A 17,262-nucleotide genomic window follows, 5' to 3' on the forward strand; every position below is an offset into this window, starting at 1 on the left:
CTCTCCCAGCTCTGGCGGCCTCAGAGTGGGAACGGGGGTAGCAGTCGCTCTCCCTATAGGTGATGTGGAGGGCAACATAGGACGCGCTGCTCGGGCCTGGCCCTGGGGCCTGATGGTGGTGGCGTGGGCAATGCCTGCCCACAGCGCCAGGAGGAGCAGGTAAGCCTCACGAAACCTGCCTGAGACCCACGGGCGGCTGGGGTGGGGGCAGGCCCTGGAAACCCACCCTCTACGCCACTGCAGGAGCCGGGATGGGAGCCAGGGCAGAGACGGCCGCCCACCCCCAGCCGCTGAGTCCACGGCTGCCGCCCGTGCCCCCGACTCCACAGCCAGAGACGGACGCCCGGGGAGGGGTCCAGCAGAGTCCATGTCCAGGGGAGAAACCCCGACCTGATCAGCCCCAGCTCCCAGACTCAGAGACCCCAAGGGAGGGGCAGGAGAACACGGGGCTTCCAGGCTCCTCCCACCCTCAGGCCTGCCCCTAACTGGACACGTGGGCCTTGGCACAGCAGGCGGGACCCCAGCAGCACGGGGTCAGCCCTGCATTGGCGGGGCGGGGGGGCAGCCTCAGTCAGGAGCTACCCTGGGGCCCGGTTTCCACGGCAGCCAGGGAGCTCCGTGACCCCAGGAAGAGGGGCGGGGACCCCTGTGCTGGGCCATCTCCTCTGGAAGCCAGCACTGCCCGCTACTGGCCACTGGCCCTGACCTCCCGCAGCCCTGCTCCTGACGGCCAGGCAGGTGGGGAAGGCCTGAGAGGGGGCGTGGCCTGGCCTGGCCCTGAGAGGGCGCAGGGTGGAGCCAGTTGAAGGCCCATACTCAACAGCAACTCCAACCACGGCGTCCAGCCCGGGCGAGCACTTCCTGGTCCCAGGTCACTGGTCCCCCAAACGTAACAGCTGACAGGTGAGGGAGGGCACAGCCCAGGGCGGGAACCAGGGCGGGGCTTTGAACCCTGGCCTGCAGAGACACACCTGCCTCCGATGCAGCTTTGGGGGAGACGCCGGATCCCTGCTGCACAGACACGGGGAAGGGCCACAGCCAGGAAGGACTTCCTGAGGTCACACAGCACGGACAGACCTCTGGCACCTGCAGCTCTAGGGGGGCGTTTGTGGCCATGTCCTGGAAGCACCACGCGGGCGGGGCCGGGCGCTGCAGCCAGAGCGCAGGGCGCGGGTACTCGTAAGGCTGGGCCACTGCCTGCCCAGCTTCCTGTTAGGCCGTCTGGCTCACTAGGTCTTCCATCAGAACCTGGGAGGGAGCTGGCACCGCGTCCACTGTACAGATGAGGACACTGAGGCCCGGCGTGGGGGCAGGGCTAGGGCTACGGAGGGGCCGAGGGAGTCCCCGCGGAGGACAGGAAGCGCCACATTCCGCTGAGCAGTCCTGGGGGGCTGCCACGCGGAGATCGGGGTCTGCCTGCTCAAGCTCCGCTTCTCTCCTGCGCTAGGTCCAGGAGCGCCGCGTCACGGGAGCAGGCTGGGAGCACGGTGCTTCTGAGCCCACACGGTGGGTGGCCCAGCCCTGGGACAAGGCAGCCACAGCACGGAGTGGGGCAGGAGCCACTGGGGGAGCGGCCGGCAGCCCCCGTGGGCCAGCCCTGGGCTGTCTGGGCAGAGTCAGGGTCACACTGACCAGACCCCCTTCTCAATGGCCTGGCGCCCCAGTCCCGCCTGCGAGCAATCTCCCACCTCCCAGAGCCGTCCCTGCCACCTCCCCCTGCTCCAGAACCAGCCCTGGGCGCCTCCCAGCACACAGGCGGCCCACCCAGAAAAGTCACGAGGACCCAGCAGCCACCAGGTGTCCCCCCTCCTCCTGGGGCCCCTGTGAACCCGAGGGTCTGGCAGGTGACCTTCGGTCCTCTCATGAACCCGAGGGCCCTGTGGCTCCTGGGGGCTGCCCTTGGCAGCCAGGAAGCCGTCTTGGAAGACTGCAGCCACACACACGTGCACACACACGTGCAGGCCCCTGAGGCCAGGCCTGTGGGCTGCCAGTGTCACAGGTACTGATGTGCCCTGGGGTTAAACCTCAGGCTCCCACACAGCGAGACCAGGAGAGCAGACAGGTGGGAGGGAGGCAGCAGGCCGGGGAGACGCCCCTGACTCTTCCCGCCCCTCACTGCCCTCAGGCCCCGCCGTCAGCCTGGGTCTGGTCCAGTCTCTGCCACGGACCAGCTCGTGACCCTGCAAACTAATACACCTCTAGAGGCTGCATTGTTTCACGTGTCAGACGGTTTATTAATAATCCTGACCCCAGGGAGACACAGGCCTTGCAAACCACGCCCCCAACACACGTGGGGCTCCCACGCGCTGTGAGGTCCGACCTGGGGGTCCAGCCAGGGGCCTGCATCCCCCTGGAAGCTCCCCACAGCGACCTCTGGCCAGAGCGATTTTGCCTTCCCCTGGGCCGGAAGCACCCCTCACTCTCCCTCAGGGTTTCTGGGCTGCCTGGGCCTGGCCCCTGCACACAGCAGGAGCCCCAGAGAGAACCCAGCCCCATCCAAGTCCATGCTGCGTATGTGTGCGTGCTGTGTGTACGTGCTGTGTATGTGTGCGTGTGTGTTGCGTGTGTCTATGCTGCGTGTGTGTGCCTGTGCACCAGGGACCTCACCTCTCTGCCTCCTTTTCCTAGAAGGTGGGGTTGGCAGCTGCTCTCCGGGCTGCTCCAGGCCAGACAGAATGAGGGGGCGGTGGTGCCTGCGGCCCTGGCCGGGCGGGGGGCAGCGGTGTGGACAGGCGGATGGCCAGGTGTGCAAGGACATCTGGCACCCGGGGTGGGGGGGGAAGTGCTGGGCGGAGGCTTTGCTGGGGAAATGGGGACGGGGGAGGGAAGCAAACCGTGCTGGGGGTTTCCAGACAGGACAGGGACCACGCGTGTCAGGCAAGCGAGCGGCACCAGGAAACCAGCCCCAGGACGGTGTGTGTGTGTGTGCCCGCGCGCTGGCAGGAGGGACAGGGACTTCCCCACCCCCTCTCCCGGGCCCTGCTAAATGGTCATTGTGTTTGCTTTCCGGCTGTGGCCTCCTCTCCTGCCAGGACCCTGGCTTTCCTGCCCGGGCCAGAAGCTTCCCCTTTGATTTCTGAGCGGCAGGCACCGGCCGGCGCTGAGCGGTGAGGGACGGGGGGCAGACGCCGGGCGGGGGGGGCTCATCTTGGCGGCTGCCTGGGCTCCTAGGGGCTGCGGACAGACACGGCTGGCGAGGCGCTGCCCGGCCCCAGCGAGCACGCAGAGCACAAAGCCCGAGGCGCTGCCAGACATAATGAGAGCCAGATGAACGCGGGCTGGTGTCAGGCCGCCCACCCCCCACGCTCCCGGGGGTCCTGCTCCGGCCGCCAATCAGCAAGGCAGCCCTGGGTGGATGGGGGTCGAAGAAAACAGGCCTGGTCCGGCCGCCCGCCAGGCCCAGGAGGAAATGGTCTGAGATTCCCCTACTAAGCTGGGCGGAAAAACACCCTTTATATCCAGGCCCTGAGACGCACAGGCACAAGACCCAGCTGACAACTGCCAGCAGTTACCGGGCACCAGGACCTGCAGTGAGGAAGGGTCTCCAAGGCCTCCCGGGTGGGTGGGGGGGAGGCGTCACTGTAGAGGCTTTGGTCCAGCCCTGAGCACCCCCACCCACGGATGGCCCAGGCAGAGGGGAGTCAGGAGCTGGGGGATCCCACTGCACGGGGTCAGGTGCACGGTCAGGCTGGACGCCCCTTCCCTGGGGCACCCTGGAGGCCCCACCTCCCCTGTGACAGGCACGCGCCCCCCTCCTCTGAGACCTCCCCAATCCTGAGAATTTTCTGATCAAGCAGAACTGAGTCACGACCTGGACACCCGACCCCCCCCCCCATGCTGGAGGCCCCCAGCCCTGACGCCTGCCTGGTCACCGCTGTCAATGGCTGTCCTGGGAGAGCTGGGGTGCCGATCACCCCTGACCAGTCCAGGGCTCTGCCGCCCTAATCATGTGGTCCGCGTCACAGCCTCGGTGCGGGTCCGGCCTCCCGACCCCCACCCCACTGAGAGCAGCAGAGAGCCCCGCCCTGTGGGCGCGGAGGTCGCAGGCCTGAGACACCCGGACGGCGCCGCGGGGGAGGGTCTGCCTGGCCTCGGCGACGAGCAGGCACTGGGACGGAAACCCAGCCCCGCGCCCAGCCCCCGCGCCCCGGCTGTGCGGGACGCGGCCGGCCCTCCCCGCTCACCCACCTCCAGGCGCGGCAGGTCCGGGTCGAGCTGCGTGAAGCTGTGCAGCACCACCGGGCAGCTGTCGGGGCCGCCCACCTCCAGGCGCACGGCGTCCCACACGCTGCGGCTCCGCCGGGAGCCCGGAAACAGCGGCTCGGCGCCGCCCGCCTCGGCCCACATGCGCTGCACCATGGACGGCTCGCGGCGGGGGCGGGCGGCCGGCCGGCCGGGCCGCGGTCCCGGGGCGGCCCGCGCGGCTCGGCGCTGCCTGCGCTCTGCGCCCGCGGCCCGGCCCCCGCTGAGGTCAGGCCGGGGGCGGGGCCGGCGGCGGAGGGGCGGGGCCGGCGGCGCGTGCGCGCGCACGCCCTCCAGCCGCTCGGGGCCGCCCGAGTGCCTGCGCGCTGCGCCCGCGGCCCGGCCCCCGCTGAGGTCAGGCCGGGGCGGGGCCGGAGGGGCGGGGCCGGACCGGAGGGGCGGGGCCGGCGGCGCGTGCGCACGCCCTCCCGCCCTCCGGCCGCTCGAGTGCCTGCGCGCTGCGCCCGCGGCCCGGCCCCCGCTGAGGTCAGGCCGGGGCGGGGCCGGCGGGTGCGCGCGCACGCCGCTCGGGGCCGCCCGAGAGCCTGAGTCGTGCGCGCGCGCAGCAGAGGGCCCCGGGTGGGGGGCAGCGGGAGCAGCGGGTGCGCGGGTGCCGGCGGCGTGGCCGCGAGGGGAGCCCCGCGCCACGCGTGCTGAGGCCGCCCTGGCGTCAGACCCCCTCTCCCAATTCCACCGAAGCCCCTGCCTGGCCCTGTGGCCTTGCCCAGGTTCTTAACCCGGGGGAGCCTGCTGCTTCCTCTAGCTGACCCCTGGACAGCGCGAGGGAACGGACGCAGAGTGCTCGCCCCTGGGTGGGGGAGGTGACCCTGCGTGACCGCGTGGAACCCGAAGTGTGGGGCTGGGGGTACGAGGGGCCCCACCCGTTCCCAGGAACGGCCCTGCCGGGCCCCCTTTGAGCTCCAGGGGCCTCGGGGCTGAAGGCAGGCCGAGGGCAGGTGGGGGTTCCCTGGGGTTGGGGCCTGCAGGTGTCCACCCATGAGGGCGAGCCCAGGAGGCACAAAGGCAGGGCTAGCACCGGCCCCACACTGGCCAGCTGGACCTGCTAGGGCCTGACCATCCACGGCTTCAGGGCGGGAGTGAGGCTGCTGAGGGCCCAGCAGGACGGGCCGGGAGCCCCCGCTAGGGAACCTGGAGGCTGCCAGCACTTGGGGTGACTTGAGAATGAGTGGGACCCTTCCCCACACCCAGCCCACTGCCTGGCCTGCCCCAGCTCAGCCGTGGGCCCGGGCAGGGTCCGCGCAGTCCGTGCATGTGCCCCAACCTCCCCAGGCCCGCCCCACCCTGCTCCATCTGAGAATGAGGGGCGGGACCCCTGCACCTCCCGGTGCCCAGGCCCAGGTCCCCGGTTTCTGCCGTGGTGAGCGCCGGCGCGCAGAACCAGAGGCCTCTGTGCCCGTCGCAAAGTTCAGGTGCCTATTTCTGGGTGGTGCTTTATTTTACTTCTCCAAATTCTCCAAATTCTGAGATAAGGGTTTTTGTCAGCAAGTAGTGCTTGTTTATACAACACAGCAAAACACAGGCAGCTTGGCTTGGGGGGGCCCTGGGGGCTGTTTCGGGCACCTCCCCACACTCCCATCCCTTCTCCCGGGGCAGCACCTGTCCGCCTTTATGTCCTTTCTCCACTCGTTATCTCTTTCCCCAGGGGGTGGGCCCTGGAGGCACAGACCGTGGGCGCGGAGGCTGGACAGGCCTGACCACCCAGATGTCATCCGCTGGGCAGGGGTGCGGGGTCCCGCCTTACTTAACCAGCCCCTCCGGCTGGGGTCTGTCAGCTCCCCTCTGCCTTGTCTGCCCGCCCCATGCATGGCTCTCCCGTCCCCTCTCCTGGTAGGGCCTGCTCCCTGCTCTGGCTGCACACACACTCCTGGAGCCCAGCAAAGCCCAACTCCGTGGTGCCCTCCTTCCCTCGGGCACGTCACGCCACCTCACCTGCGTGGCAGGGGTCTCTCCTTGTACAGGGGACGTGAATGAGTCAGCCTAGGGAAGCCCCCGACCTCCAGAAGGGGCGTGACCCGGACACAGGCAGCAACCAGGCTGCGCCTCCCCTGGGGTCTCACCACCAGTCCTCCCTCCTCATCCTCCCCGTGGGCTGCGGGCAGACCCTTACCAGGGGCGAGGCCAGCCCCAAAGAGAGGGACCAGGCCTGCATGTGCCCCCTGTGGCTGCTGTTCGCCAAGTGCGTGCACCGGAAAACAAAGCCACATCCAGCCTGGGCCGTGCTCGGAACGAGCCTCGGGGAATCGCAGACTCCAGACTGTGGGACCCCCACAGACAGCCCAAGGGGAAAGATGGAGGCGATCTGTGGGGCATCCGGCCCGAGACCCCCGTGGGATGCCGAACCCTGCACACAAGCACCGTGGGCAGTCCATCGGATAACCAAGACGCGGGAGGAGGAGATGAGCCCTGTCCTGGGGTACAGGGCTGGACAGCGCGTGACGTCATCGGGCTGCTCGGGCAGGTGCACAATTTAAAACCCAAGAATTGCTTATTTCTGGAATTTTCCGCACCGTGTTTTTGGACCAGGGTGACCGAGAAAGTGGAGGGGGAGCCACGAGAGGACCCCTGTGTGTGCAGGGTACTGGGTGGGCGAGGACGTTAGCGCTGTCTGAGGCCCAGCACTGGCATTCTGGGTACTGTTAGAGTTGCCCACGGGGCTATCAGTGGGTGGGACGTCCTTGGGATTCCTGCACACAGGGGAAAGGCGGGTCCTGGGGCAGAGAGCGGCTCTGTGCCGATGACGGCCGTGAAGCTGGGGGCCCTTACTGCCGTTTTTCCTCCTTTTGTGTCTGTCTGCAATTATCCACAGGAGAAATGTCCATCAAAGAAGAGGGCGTGGCTTTTGAGACTCAGTGCCCCTCCCTCAGTCTCCAGCAGCCGTCAAGGGAGGGCCCAGGTTGGCCGCTTCCCGCGTTCCTCGCTCCATGAGAAGGGGTCACGCGTGGCATCCCTACCACGAGGGGCTGGGGACCCCCAGCCGCAGGGGCAGTTGGAGGCCGCGGGCTGCTGTGACCTTGGGGAGTCTGAAGATCAAGGCCGAGGGGAACCCTGGTGCTAGGAGGGGCAGAGGAGGCCGGCGCCGCGGCTCACTAGGCTAATCCTCTGCCTTGCAGCGCCGGCACACCGGGTTCTAGTCCCGGTCGGGGCGCCGGATTCTGTCCCGGTTGCCCCTCTTCCAGGCCAGCTCTCTGCTGTGGCCCGGGAGTGCAGTGGAGGATGGCCCAAGTGCTTGTGCCCTGCACCCCATGGGAGACCAGGAGAAGCACCTGGCTCCTTCCTTCGGATCAGCGCGGTGCGCCGGTCGCAGCGCGCCGGCCGCGGCGGCCATTGGAGGGTGAACCAACGGCAAAGGAAGACCTTTCTCTCTGTCTCTCTCTCACTGTCCACTCAGCCTGTCAAAAAAAAAAAAAAAAAAAAAAAGGAGGGGAGGGGCAGAGGAGCCCTGCTCCCCCTCCTCCGGGCCCCCGACCTGCCCCGGGGAGCGCATCTCCACCCCCCACCCCTTCCTCCAGGGCCAGCACGGCCGGTCGGAGTCTGCTGGCAGATGGCCTGTGAAAGACACAACCAGAGCCCAGAACCAGGCCCGCCCGGCCCACACGCGTGTTTTCTTTGGCCGGTGAGGTGTTTTTAAATGTCTGAGCCAGCAGGGAAAGGTCAGGTGACTTTAATATGAAAATCCACGTTTCCGCTTCTGGAAATGCTGCCGCCCTGACCGCACACGGTCTGCATTCCCGCATGGGACAGCGAGAGGCCGGGCGGAAGCTGCCGGAGCGCCCTGTCGCCTGGGGTCGGGGGGGTACCTATGGGTCGCCTGGGGTCGGGGCGGGTACCTATGGGTCGATTAGTCACAGGCAACCCCCCCCCCACCTCCGGCTTGGGGAAAGGTGACCTCAGGCCAGATCCCCAAGGCCCCTTCTCTCCCTGACCCCCTGCCATCACTGGTCCCCCAGATGCACGGCAGCCGGAGTGCTCGCGCCTCCTCAGAGCCTCCTCCTGGCTCCCCAACTGTCCTCAGGCCTCAGATCAGCTGCTCGGGTGGCCCCTGTCCCACGTCCAGCCCGGCACCCACAGACCCGCCCGGAGCCTCCGGCCTTCGGCTCTCCGGGTCTGGTTCACAAGCTGGCCACGTGGCCCATCCCCCACCCGACTCTGTCAGGGGGCGCGAGACACTGTTCACAGTGCGGCTCCGCCCATGTCCAAGTCAGGACCCAGGCCTGCCGTTGGGCCGGGTCCCAGGGATGGGGTCTGGGCCCAGGCGCCGATGCAGCTCAGAGTGGGAACCGGCACAAGACAACATCTGAGCGGCCACAGCCCTCGGCCATTGCCCCCTCCAAGCTGGACCAGCAGCTGGGTGGGCAGATGTGGGTCAGGGTCAGGCCTCTCCCCGGTGGTCACTCTGTTGTGCTCTATATTCAGAGCCTGGGGAGGCCACCTTGAGGGCGTGGCCTGTCCACGCCCCTGGGCCATTTCCCGGCACAGCTGTCACCATTCCTGGCCCGCCTGAGCCCTGGGGTGGCCCCCTGTGGGCTGATGAGCACACGGCTCAGCGGGCAGTGACACACCTGGGCTGGCCGCCGGGCTCCTGCGCTGGAGAGAGGGCCTGGCACAGCCCCGCCTGCCCCGTGCCTCCCCCCGCACCACTGCTGATGCCAAGAAATCAGAGCAGGGCAGGAGGGGGACATGAGGCGTGAAGGCCTCTGGGAGGCCACAGTGAGCGGAGGGAAGTGACCTCATCCTGACCCTAAACTTCCTGTCCCAGGGCATCAGGACAAGGTGCACCAAGGCCTGCGGCCACATGGACAAGGGCTCCGGGGCCGCACACAGGGAACTGGGGCCGCTCTCACGACTGCCCGACACCCCAGGACCACCCATTCCACAAGCGCGCCAGCCTGGGGGACCCACGGGAGCTTGGAAATTGAGCCCTGAAGGCAGAGGACGGCAGAGGTGAGACTGGGAGGCCTCGGAGAGACCCAGGGAGAAACGGGCGGCCCGGCACGGCGCTGGGTGGGAGACGCCGCCTCGCCTGCGAGACGCCCGGGGTCCAGCATCGCCGCCCGCTGGCTCCTTTCTCCTGGTGGGTGGGCAGCCAGCTGCCAGCCGTGCCCCTCTGAAACCCTCGGCAAGGGTGAGGGCACCAGCCTCGCGGCACAGCGGCCGGGCTGCTGCTTGCGAGGCCTGGGACTGCGTCCCTCCTCTGTTTCAGTCCAGCTAACGCGCACCCTGGGAGGCAGCAGGCGACGGCTTGTGGCCCCTGCCACCCACAAGGGAGACCTGGAGGGAGTCCAGGCTCCTGGCTTTGGCCTGGCCCTGCCCTGGCCGTGGTTGGCATTTGGGGAATGGACCAGCAGAGGGAGGGAAGCTCTCCCTCTGTCACTCTTATCAAAATAAATACTAAAACCATAAAAGAATTAAAATTTTTAAAAATTACGGCAAACAGCCAGAGCAGAGGGTCCTGGGGTGCCCCCGGTGGCCACTGGAATTCAAGTCCCAGCCTCCACTGTCTTTCCCAGGCTCACCACCCTGCGCCTCGGCGACCCCAGCAGTCAATGGGGACAATGACAGTAAAACCAGGCTCAGAACAGAGGACGAAAGAAGGCACCCGAGGCCTCGGAAATCCGAGACACACGGCACGCACAGACGCTCACAGCCCCAACTCCCCTGCCCCAACTCACCGGGGCCGGGGTGGGCGGAGAGGCCAGCCAGAGTGGGCGCCTGTGGCAGCCCCGGCACGGCGGCCTCAGCCTCCTCACTCACGCCTGGGACGGGAGACGGAGATTCCCCAACGTTTTCCAGCCAAACTCCTTCGACGAGTTCTGACAAGGAGGGAGGCGGGACGCCCGGGAAGAAACGTGCCCAGGCTCCCCCGCGGAGGCACGGCTGCCCTGGGAACTTACCTCGGCGGCCTGCGCAGGCAGAGGGGCTGGCCAGGGGGGTGGGCCTCGGGGGGCCGCCTGGCGGGCCAGGGCGCGACGCCGGGCAGTCACCACGGAGACGCAGGCCAGGAACACGGAGCTCTTCCTCCCCCTGGGCACGGCGGGCCCCGGGCAGGCCTGGTCTGCTTCCCGGGCCATGGTGGGGCAGGAGCCCGATGGGAGAGTGGGCTCCCAAGGCCCTGGCCTGTGTGCCGTTGCCTGCCTGCTCTGATGGAGTTGAGCGCCGGAGTGCCTGGGCCTGCTGTCACCAGCGTGGCTGTCATACCTGCCCCCGTGACGGGCAGGGCCAGGAATTCCCGCCTGTGTGAGGCCATCGGCCTGCCAAACGGCTAGGTGCTCGCCCCAGCTGTCGTGGGGGGCTCTGGCTGGAGCTGTTCCTAGCTGGGAGGGGCCAGCCGTCCCCTCTGACCCCCAGGCCCCAGCCCTGTAGCCCTGGCCAGAGCTGAGCAGGTGCAGGGGCACACCCAGGGGCCTGGGCAGGGGTAGGGGTTCCACCGCCCACTCTGGCAGCCTTTCCAGCCAGGCGGACCTCAGAGTGCCCCAGCCCTGACGGCCCGGTAGAGGGTCAAGCTGGGGTCACCAACAGTTCATCTCACCGAGTAGGGTAGCAAAAATAAATAAATAAATAAATAAAATACCAGCCCCATTATCACCCTTTCATCCGCCCACGTGGGGACCCAGACGAAGCTCCTGGCTCGGTCCTGGCTGTGTGGCCATCTGCGGAGCGAACCAGCAGATGGACGCTCTCCCTACCTGTCTGTCTGTCCCCCTCTAACTCTGACCTTCAAATAAATCTGTTTTAGAAACAACACCAAGGTGCTGGCTTGTCCCCAGGTTTCCCATTCTGCTGCATGCCAGACTTAGGAAGCCGTTCAGCCAGGCCAACGTGCTCATTGGACACAGGGAATAAGGAAAAACAGGCCCGAGGTCTCACTGTGTGCAGCCTGGGACAGGGGCACCCGCACGGCAGTGCCTGGTTCACGTCCCAGCTGCTCTACTTCCTGCTAACGCCCTGGGAGGCAGCAGATGGCACAAGTGCTTGGGGCCTGTCACCCACGTCAGAGACCCGGATGGAGCTCCAGGCTCCCGGCTTTAGCCTGGCCCAGCCCTGGATGTTGTGGGCATTTGGGGAGTGAACCAACAAGTGGACAGCAAGTCTCTATCTCTAATAAAATGAAAATAAAGAAACCTTAAAAATAAATGAGTACAAAGCCACCAAGACCGTGTCCTGGAGAGCACGGGGTGCTGCCCAGGATCTCTGGGGGTGGGGGGACTCCAGGCCCCGCGCCGGGCCAGCAACTGACAAAGCCTACACCCCCCTCCGTGGTGTTCAGAGGCCCGAGCCCAAAGCCCAGCAGTCTCAGGGCGAAGTCCAGGCTGGACGGTGACCGGAGGGCGCTGGGCTGGGCACACGCATCCCCGGAGGCAGGGGCTCCGCAGCCCCCACCCCAGTAGTCCCCGCCGCCCCCTCTGACCGACAACCTCACATCCCCCTCGGGGGCTCTGTGGGGTGCAGGGGACCTGGCTGAACAGGAGACTCAGAGCCTAAAGCAGCCAGGCTCCTGTCCCCACTGGGCACTGCCTCCCCGGGCCTCCATTTCCTGACCTGTCACGGAAGGGGTGGGGGACGGAGGATCACACAGGGGTCTTCAAACTCAAATCCACTCTTGCCCTCCTAACGGCTCCCCTCGACTCCCCCAGAGCTCGCGACCTTGAACTCGTACCAGCGGCCTCCTGCAGGAGAAATTTTTCGGAGACACCCAGGAGGTGAGGAGTCTCTGGGACGGAAGGTGGGCCTGGCGGAGGCGCCTCCCCCGACCCCAATCCCGCCGGACGGGAAGCTAGGTCCCCACTGGCCCCCGGGCTCCTCCTAGCCACTGCAGCCTTGACCCTGGCCTTCCTGCTGCTGCGGCCGCCACCTCGGACTCCTGCATGAGCGTCCCCGGCCTGGGAGCACGTCACGCTCATTAACGCAGCAGCACTGCCCACTCCACGCCCGGCTCTGAGGGCCCTGTCCACTGGGGGTCAGAAGCCATCTCTGGCCTCCTGCATAGGCTGCCACTCAATCCTAACCTCTGGGAAACAGTGGCTACCAAGGAGCCACGTCCTCTGGAACCCAGTGACAGCACCTCTAAGCCTCAGTTTGCTCGCCTGTAAAATGGGCACGAGGGCACTGGCAGATCTAGCAAGGACTCAGCATGAGCCCGGCTCACAGCTACACTCAGCAGACAAGCGCTGGTGCAGCCAAGGGCTGTCCCTCCCCCACCCCCATCCCAGCTTGTCCCCACTGGTGCTTGGCAAATGAGTGGAGCCCACACAGCTGACCCCACACCAGGCATCAAGCCCCGGACGGCAGTCAGGGGTCTGCCCAGCGCTCACGGCACGGCCTTGTAACCGAATCGTGGGAGAGATGTTGCAAAAGCAAACAGAGGAAGGGGGTGCAGGGCACCGGGGGGCCCGGGTTCTGGTCCACTCCCCGCCCTGCAGACGGGGCTCCCAGCCCGGCCCCGGCTGGGTGTTGGGTTGGGAAGGGACGGAGGCCCTGTCCAGACAGGGGGGGCCCAGTGAGGCAGGCCCTGGCGTCAGCGGGGATCCGAGGAGGGAGACCGTCCTGGGGTGCCCACGCTGTCCCCAGTCTGTCACCCTGCGTGGCCAACCGCTGGGTCACGTGGTGCGGGCGCTGTGGGGACCCCCGAGGCAGAGGGGATCTCTCACGCGTGACTTGTGCTGTTACGCAGGGGCGGCCGCGGGCGGGGGTGGGGGCGGTACGCAGGGGTGGCCACGGGCGGGGCTGGCTGGGGCTCTGCTTACAGCACAGAGCAGTGCAGGGAAGCAGGTGGTCGGTGTGTGTGCGGGGCTGGCACCTCCCAGCATCACCCCGTGCTGTCCCACGTCCCCTCCTACCCAGCTTCCCAAGCACGGCTGCCCCCACTCCCGACCTCCTGCCGGGCCTAATCCGGGCTCCTACCTCGTAGTCAGGCACTGAGGGGGTGGGAAGGCTGGGGAGCCCAGAGGAGGCGGGGCCGCGGGAAGGGAGAGGCGGGAGCACCCACCCCGCCTGCGGCCCACGTGGTCCGGGCTGCCCGCCCTGCCCGCCCCGCCCCCCAGCTCTGGGGAAAGCCGGGCCTTTGTTCCCGGCCGGCCTGGAGTCGCCACACGATGCACCACATCGCTGTCACCGCCTGGAACGGGCAGAGCCAGGGCGCCGGGGGCTGGGCTCCAGGACAGCTAGGGGAGCCCCGCCTGCGCCGCCTCCCCCGCGGCCCAGAGCTGTGCACCCACTGTGTGTGACGCTCAGAGCAGCCCGGGACACCCAGGTCACACAGCCTGCCACGCGCCCCTGCTCCGCACGGCTCCCCGGGCTGCGGGTGGCTGGGCGGGGGCCTCTCACGGGCCCTGGCCCATTGTTTATAAACACTGGGGTGCTGTAGCTAGGTGCTGTGACTCAGAGCCAGAGTGGTGACTCCTCTGCTCACTGCTCTCTTAGCACAACATCCTGCCCGGGAACCCGCGGCCCGGCCCACTTCCCTGCAGCCCGCCGACCTCTGACCCAGGCCGCCCGGGAACCAAGGCCCATCATCCAGTCTCACACAGCCACGCCCTGGGGGCTTCCAGGCCCGGGACCCTTCCCCATTCAGCTCTGGCTGTGAGACTCCCAGGCCGGGCACTACAGCCCACGCCTGTCTACGCCTGAGAGGCAGAGTGGTCCTGACGTCCCCGTGTCCCCGAGAGCCTGCAGTGGCCATCTTGAGCATCCTCGGGTGGCAATGCACTTTCCCATAGCGCATCGGGCAGACCATGAGGCCAAGGTCATGACCCGGAGGCCCACAGAGTGTCAGGGCCAAGGTCAGGCGCGGCCCAGCCTGTCTGGCCCCAGGCACTCTGCTCTGCGGTGTGTTAAAGACACACAGCACAGAACCATGTGGTGTTGCTGGGTCCCTGTCGCCGGGCTGGGCGCTCTGTCCCCCATCTGAGGCTCAAGGGTCTGACTCCCACGTCCCCGGTCACCACTGCCCCCAAACCAGCGCCTAACCGGGGCGCACCATTCCCCGACGAGGAAGTGTGGACGTCACGGGGTTTGCGAGCTCAAGGACAGCCCCGGGGCCACACGGAGGAGCAGGGAGGGCTTCCCCGCGTCCGTTCCCCCTGCAAACCCCAGCTTTCCCCAGAGAGTGCAGGGTGGTCTCACCCTCAGCGCCCTCCTCCAGGTGGGACAATCTCCTGCTGGTGGTCGTGGCGGAGGGAGTGAGGGCCAGAGCTTGAGGCCGGGGAGCCCCGGGCAGCCCTGGGAATGGGGGAGCCACAGGATGCACCTGCCGGGCGTGGGGAAGCTGGCTGCCGGGGGCGGGGGAGGCAGGACAGCAGAGGCTTCCCCTCGGAACAGGAACTCGGAGCGGGCCCGTGCGCCTACCGCAAGGCTCCCCAGCGTGGGCTGCCTGCCGGCCCCACTCCCACTGAGTCACGTGACTGCCAAGAAGCGGGTGCCTGAGAGCCCGGGCCCTGCCCCTGCCGTTCCCGCTGGCTTCGGGCCCAGCAAGATCCCGCAGTGCCAAGGGCACGGGCAGCAGAAGACAGGGCCCCCTCCCCCGGCGGGCCCACCCCGACACCGCGGCAGCTGGGAGCCGGGCTTGGGTGGAAGGCTCTGGGCCTGTCACTGCTGTCTGGGGACGCTGGGTGAGGCGGGGCAGCTTCCGGGGCAGGTTCCCCCCCTCAGCCAGCCTGGGGCCTGGCCATTCACTGAGGCGACGGCGAGAGAACAGGGCCTTCTGCGTGGGAAGCCCTGAGCACAGGGCCTGGCGCGCGCCCCACGTTCAGAAAGTCGGTCTGCCGGCGCGGCCCGGTCTGCTCTCAGCCCTCCTGTTTAATTCACGCCGCTGACAGACTTTTGCAAAATGTAACCAGTGTTCGGGCCACGTCAAACTGCCCCAGAGGCTTCTGGGACCAGAGGGGGCACAGCCGCAGCACCCCCACGGGAGGCCCCAGGCACCCTGCAAACGCGCGACACAGCAGCGAACGAACACAGCCCATCCCCGGTTCCCCCGGTGTAGCCGGTACAATGCATCGGTGCGCATTTGGGGGTGAGAATGCGACAGAGGCGGCCGGCACGGAGGGGCTGCTGCAGGTTTAAACAGGCAGGAGCGCGGAGGGAGGGGCAGGTAAGGACCCGGAGGAAGGTGGAAAAGCAGTTCCTCCCGCCTGGGATCCACGCGGCCCCCCTGCCGGCCCCCCCCCAATGAGGCTCTCAGCCCCACACGTGGCCTGCTCACCCCTCCCCACCCGGCTGCTGACAGGTCAGGGTGGACTGTGCACACACGTGCCTGCACACACCCCAGCACACACGCACCCCACCACGTACGCACCCCAACACACACACACCTGAGCACACACACACCTGAGCATACACACCCCCAGCATACATGTGCCCCAACACACACACCCCAGCACACCACACCAACACCTATGTACCCCAGCACACACACCCTGACACACATACACCCCAGCACACACACACCTGAGCATACACACCCCCAGCACACATGTACCCCAACACACACACCCCAGTACACCACACCAACACATATGTACCCCAACACACACACCTGAGCATACACACCCCCAGCACATGCACCCCAGCACACACACACCAACACATATGTACCCCAGCACACACACCCTGACACACATACACCCCAGCACACACCCCAACACACACACCCCAGTGCACACCCCAAACACACACACCCCAGCACTCGCACACCTGAGCATACACCCCCCCAGCACACACACCCCGACACACATGCACCCCAACACACACACACCCCAGCACTCGCACACCCAGCACACACACCCCAGCACACACACCTGAGCACACACACCCCAGCACACACACACCCTCAGCACACGCACCCCAGCACACACACGCACCCCAGCACCCAGTGCAGACAGCACACACACCTGAGCACACACACCCCAGCACACGCACCCCATCACACACACCCCAGCACACACACGCCCCAGCACATGCACCCAGCACTGGGGTTCTACCTGGAGCGGCTCTTCCCTCTTTTTAAAGCTGGGAGGGATGGGGCCGGCGTTGTGGTTAAGCTGCCGCCTGCCACGCCAGCGACCCCTGTGGGCACCAGTTCAAGTCCTGGCTGCTCCACTTCCAATCCCACTCCCTGCTAATGCGCCTGGGAAGCCCCAGAAGACGGCCCAAGGCCCAGATGGAGCTCCTGGCTCCTGGCTGCAGCCTGGCCCGGCCCTGGCTGTTGTGGCCATTTAGGAAATAAAGCAGCAGACGGAAGACCTCTCTCCCTCCCTCCCTCCCTCTCTGTCGCTGTGCCTTTCAAACAAACAAATATTTTTTAAAAATCCAAAACTGGGAGGGAGAGCGGAGGACAGGTGTCCCTGACACACACCGGCACGGCACCAGCACCGGCACCGGCACCAGGAGGAAGTCTTGGGCAATGGGTTTCTGCTCATCAGGTAAGTAGAGGCTGCTCCCTGCCCCCGCGTGGCTCTGCCTGGGCAAAGGAGCCCCCCCCACCCCGAGGCCCGGCTGGGGCCTGGGGAGGCTGGAGGCTGGGGGCCGAGCCCACAGTCACGCCCCTGTGCCCAGCAGGCCTGGTCACCCGGCGCTCTGGGGCCAGAGGAGTTAGGACAAACGGGCCCTTGTGGGTGGGAGGCTGCTGCTGTGCCAGGGACACCGTGTGCCCGGCTGCCACCAGCCCGCCGGCTGCCCGAGGGGGCCGAGGGCCTGGGAAGCTGGGCTGCCCTTTCAGAGGCCCCCAGCTGGCCGCCAGCGCGGTGGGGCCGGAGCTCGCTGCCCTCGTTCCCACGGTGCTTGTCCGGCAGGAGGCTCCCCCAGGCCGGGCAGGCAATGCCTCAGGTCTCCAGGGCCCTGGGGCCGCGTGGCACGGCCTCGTGCCGCCCTCCCGCCAGCCACTGCCCCTCGTCCAGCCCCGGGCCCTGCTCCCTGCTTGGTTTCTCCCCCAGAGGGCAAAGTTCAAGGGTCTCAGCACACCTGGGATGCCTGAGAAGGGGGCGCAGGGAGCCCTCCCTGGTCCCG

The 17,262-nt window shown here is 67.3% G+C and overlaps 1 protein-coding gene across 5 annotated transcripts in view; it reads right to left on the minus strand.

The window, feature by feature from the left end:
* Window positions 1–17,262, minus strand: part of RALGDS (ral guanine nucleotide dissociation stimulator) — a 39,448-nt gene that overhangs the window by 14,125 nt on the left and 8,061 nt on the right. For 2 of the 5 annotated variants that reach the window (XM_070066638.1, XM_070066632.1), the window contains exon 1: window positions 10,155–10,358. The exons of 1 other annotated variant lie outside the window; for it this stretch is intronic. In XM_070066638.1, coding sequence (XP_069922739.1) covers window positions 10,155–10,331 — 177 coding nt within the window. In that variant the 5' untranslated portion in view covers window positions 10,332–10,358. Of the gene's footprint in view, window positions 1–4,188; window positions 4,449–10,154; window positions 10,359–17,262 lie in introns of those variants that run through there. 2 more of the 5 variants (XM_070066639.1, XM_070066633.1) reach the window with 1 other exon arrangement.

The sequence above is a fragment of the Oryctolagus cuniculus genome, chromosome 1 (genome assembly GCF_964237555.1).
Source record: "Oryctolagus cuniculus chromosome 1, mOryCun1.1, whole genome shotgun sequence".
In the NCBI taxonomy this organism is placed as follows: Eukaryota; Metazoa; Chordata; class Mammalia; order Lagomorpha; family Leporidae; genus Oryctolagus; species Oryctolagus cuniculus.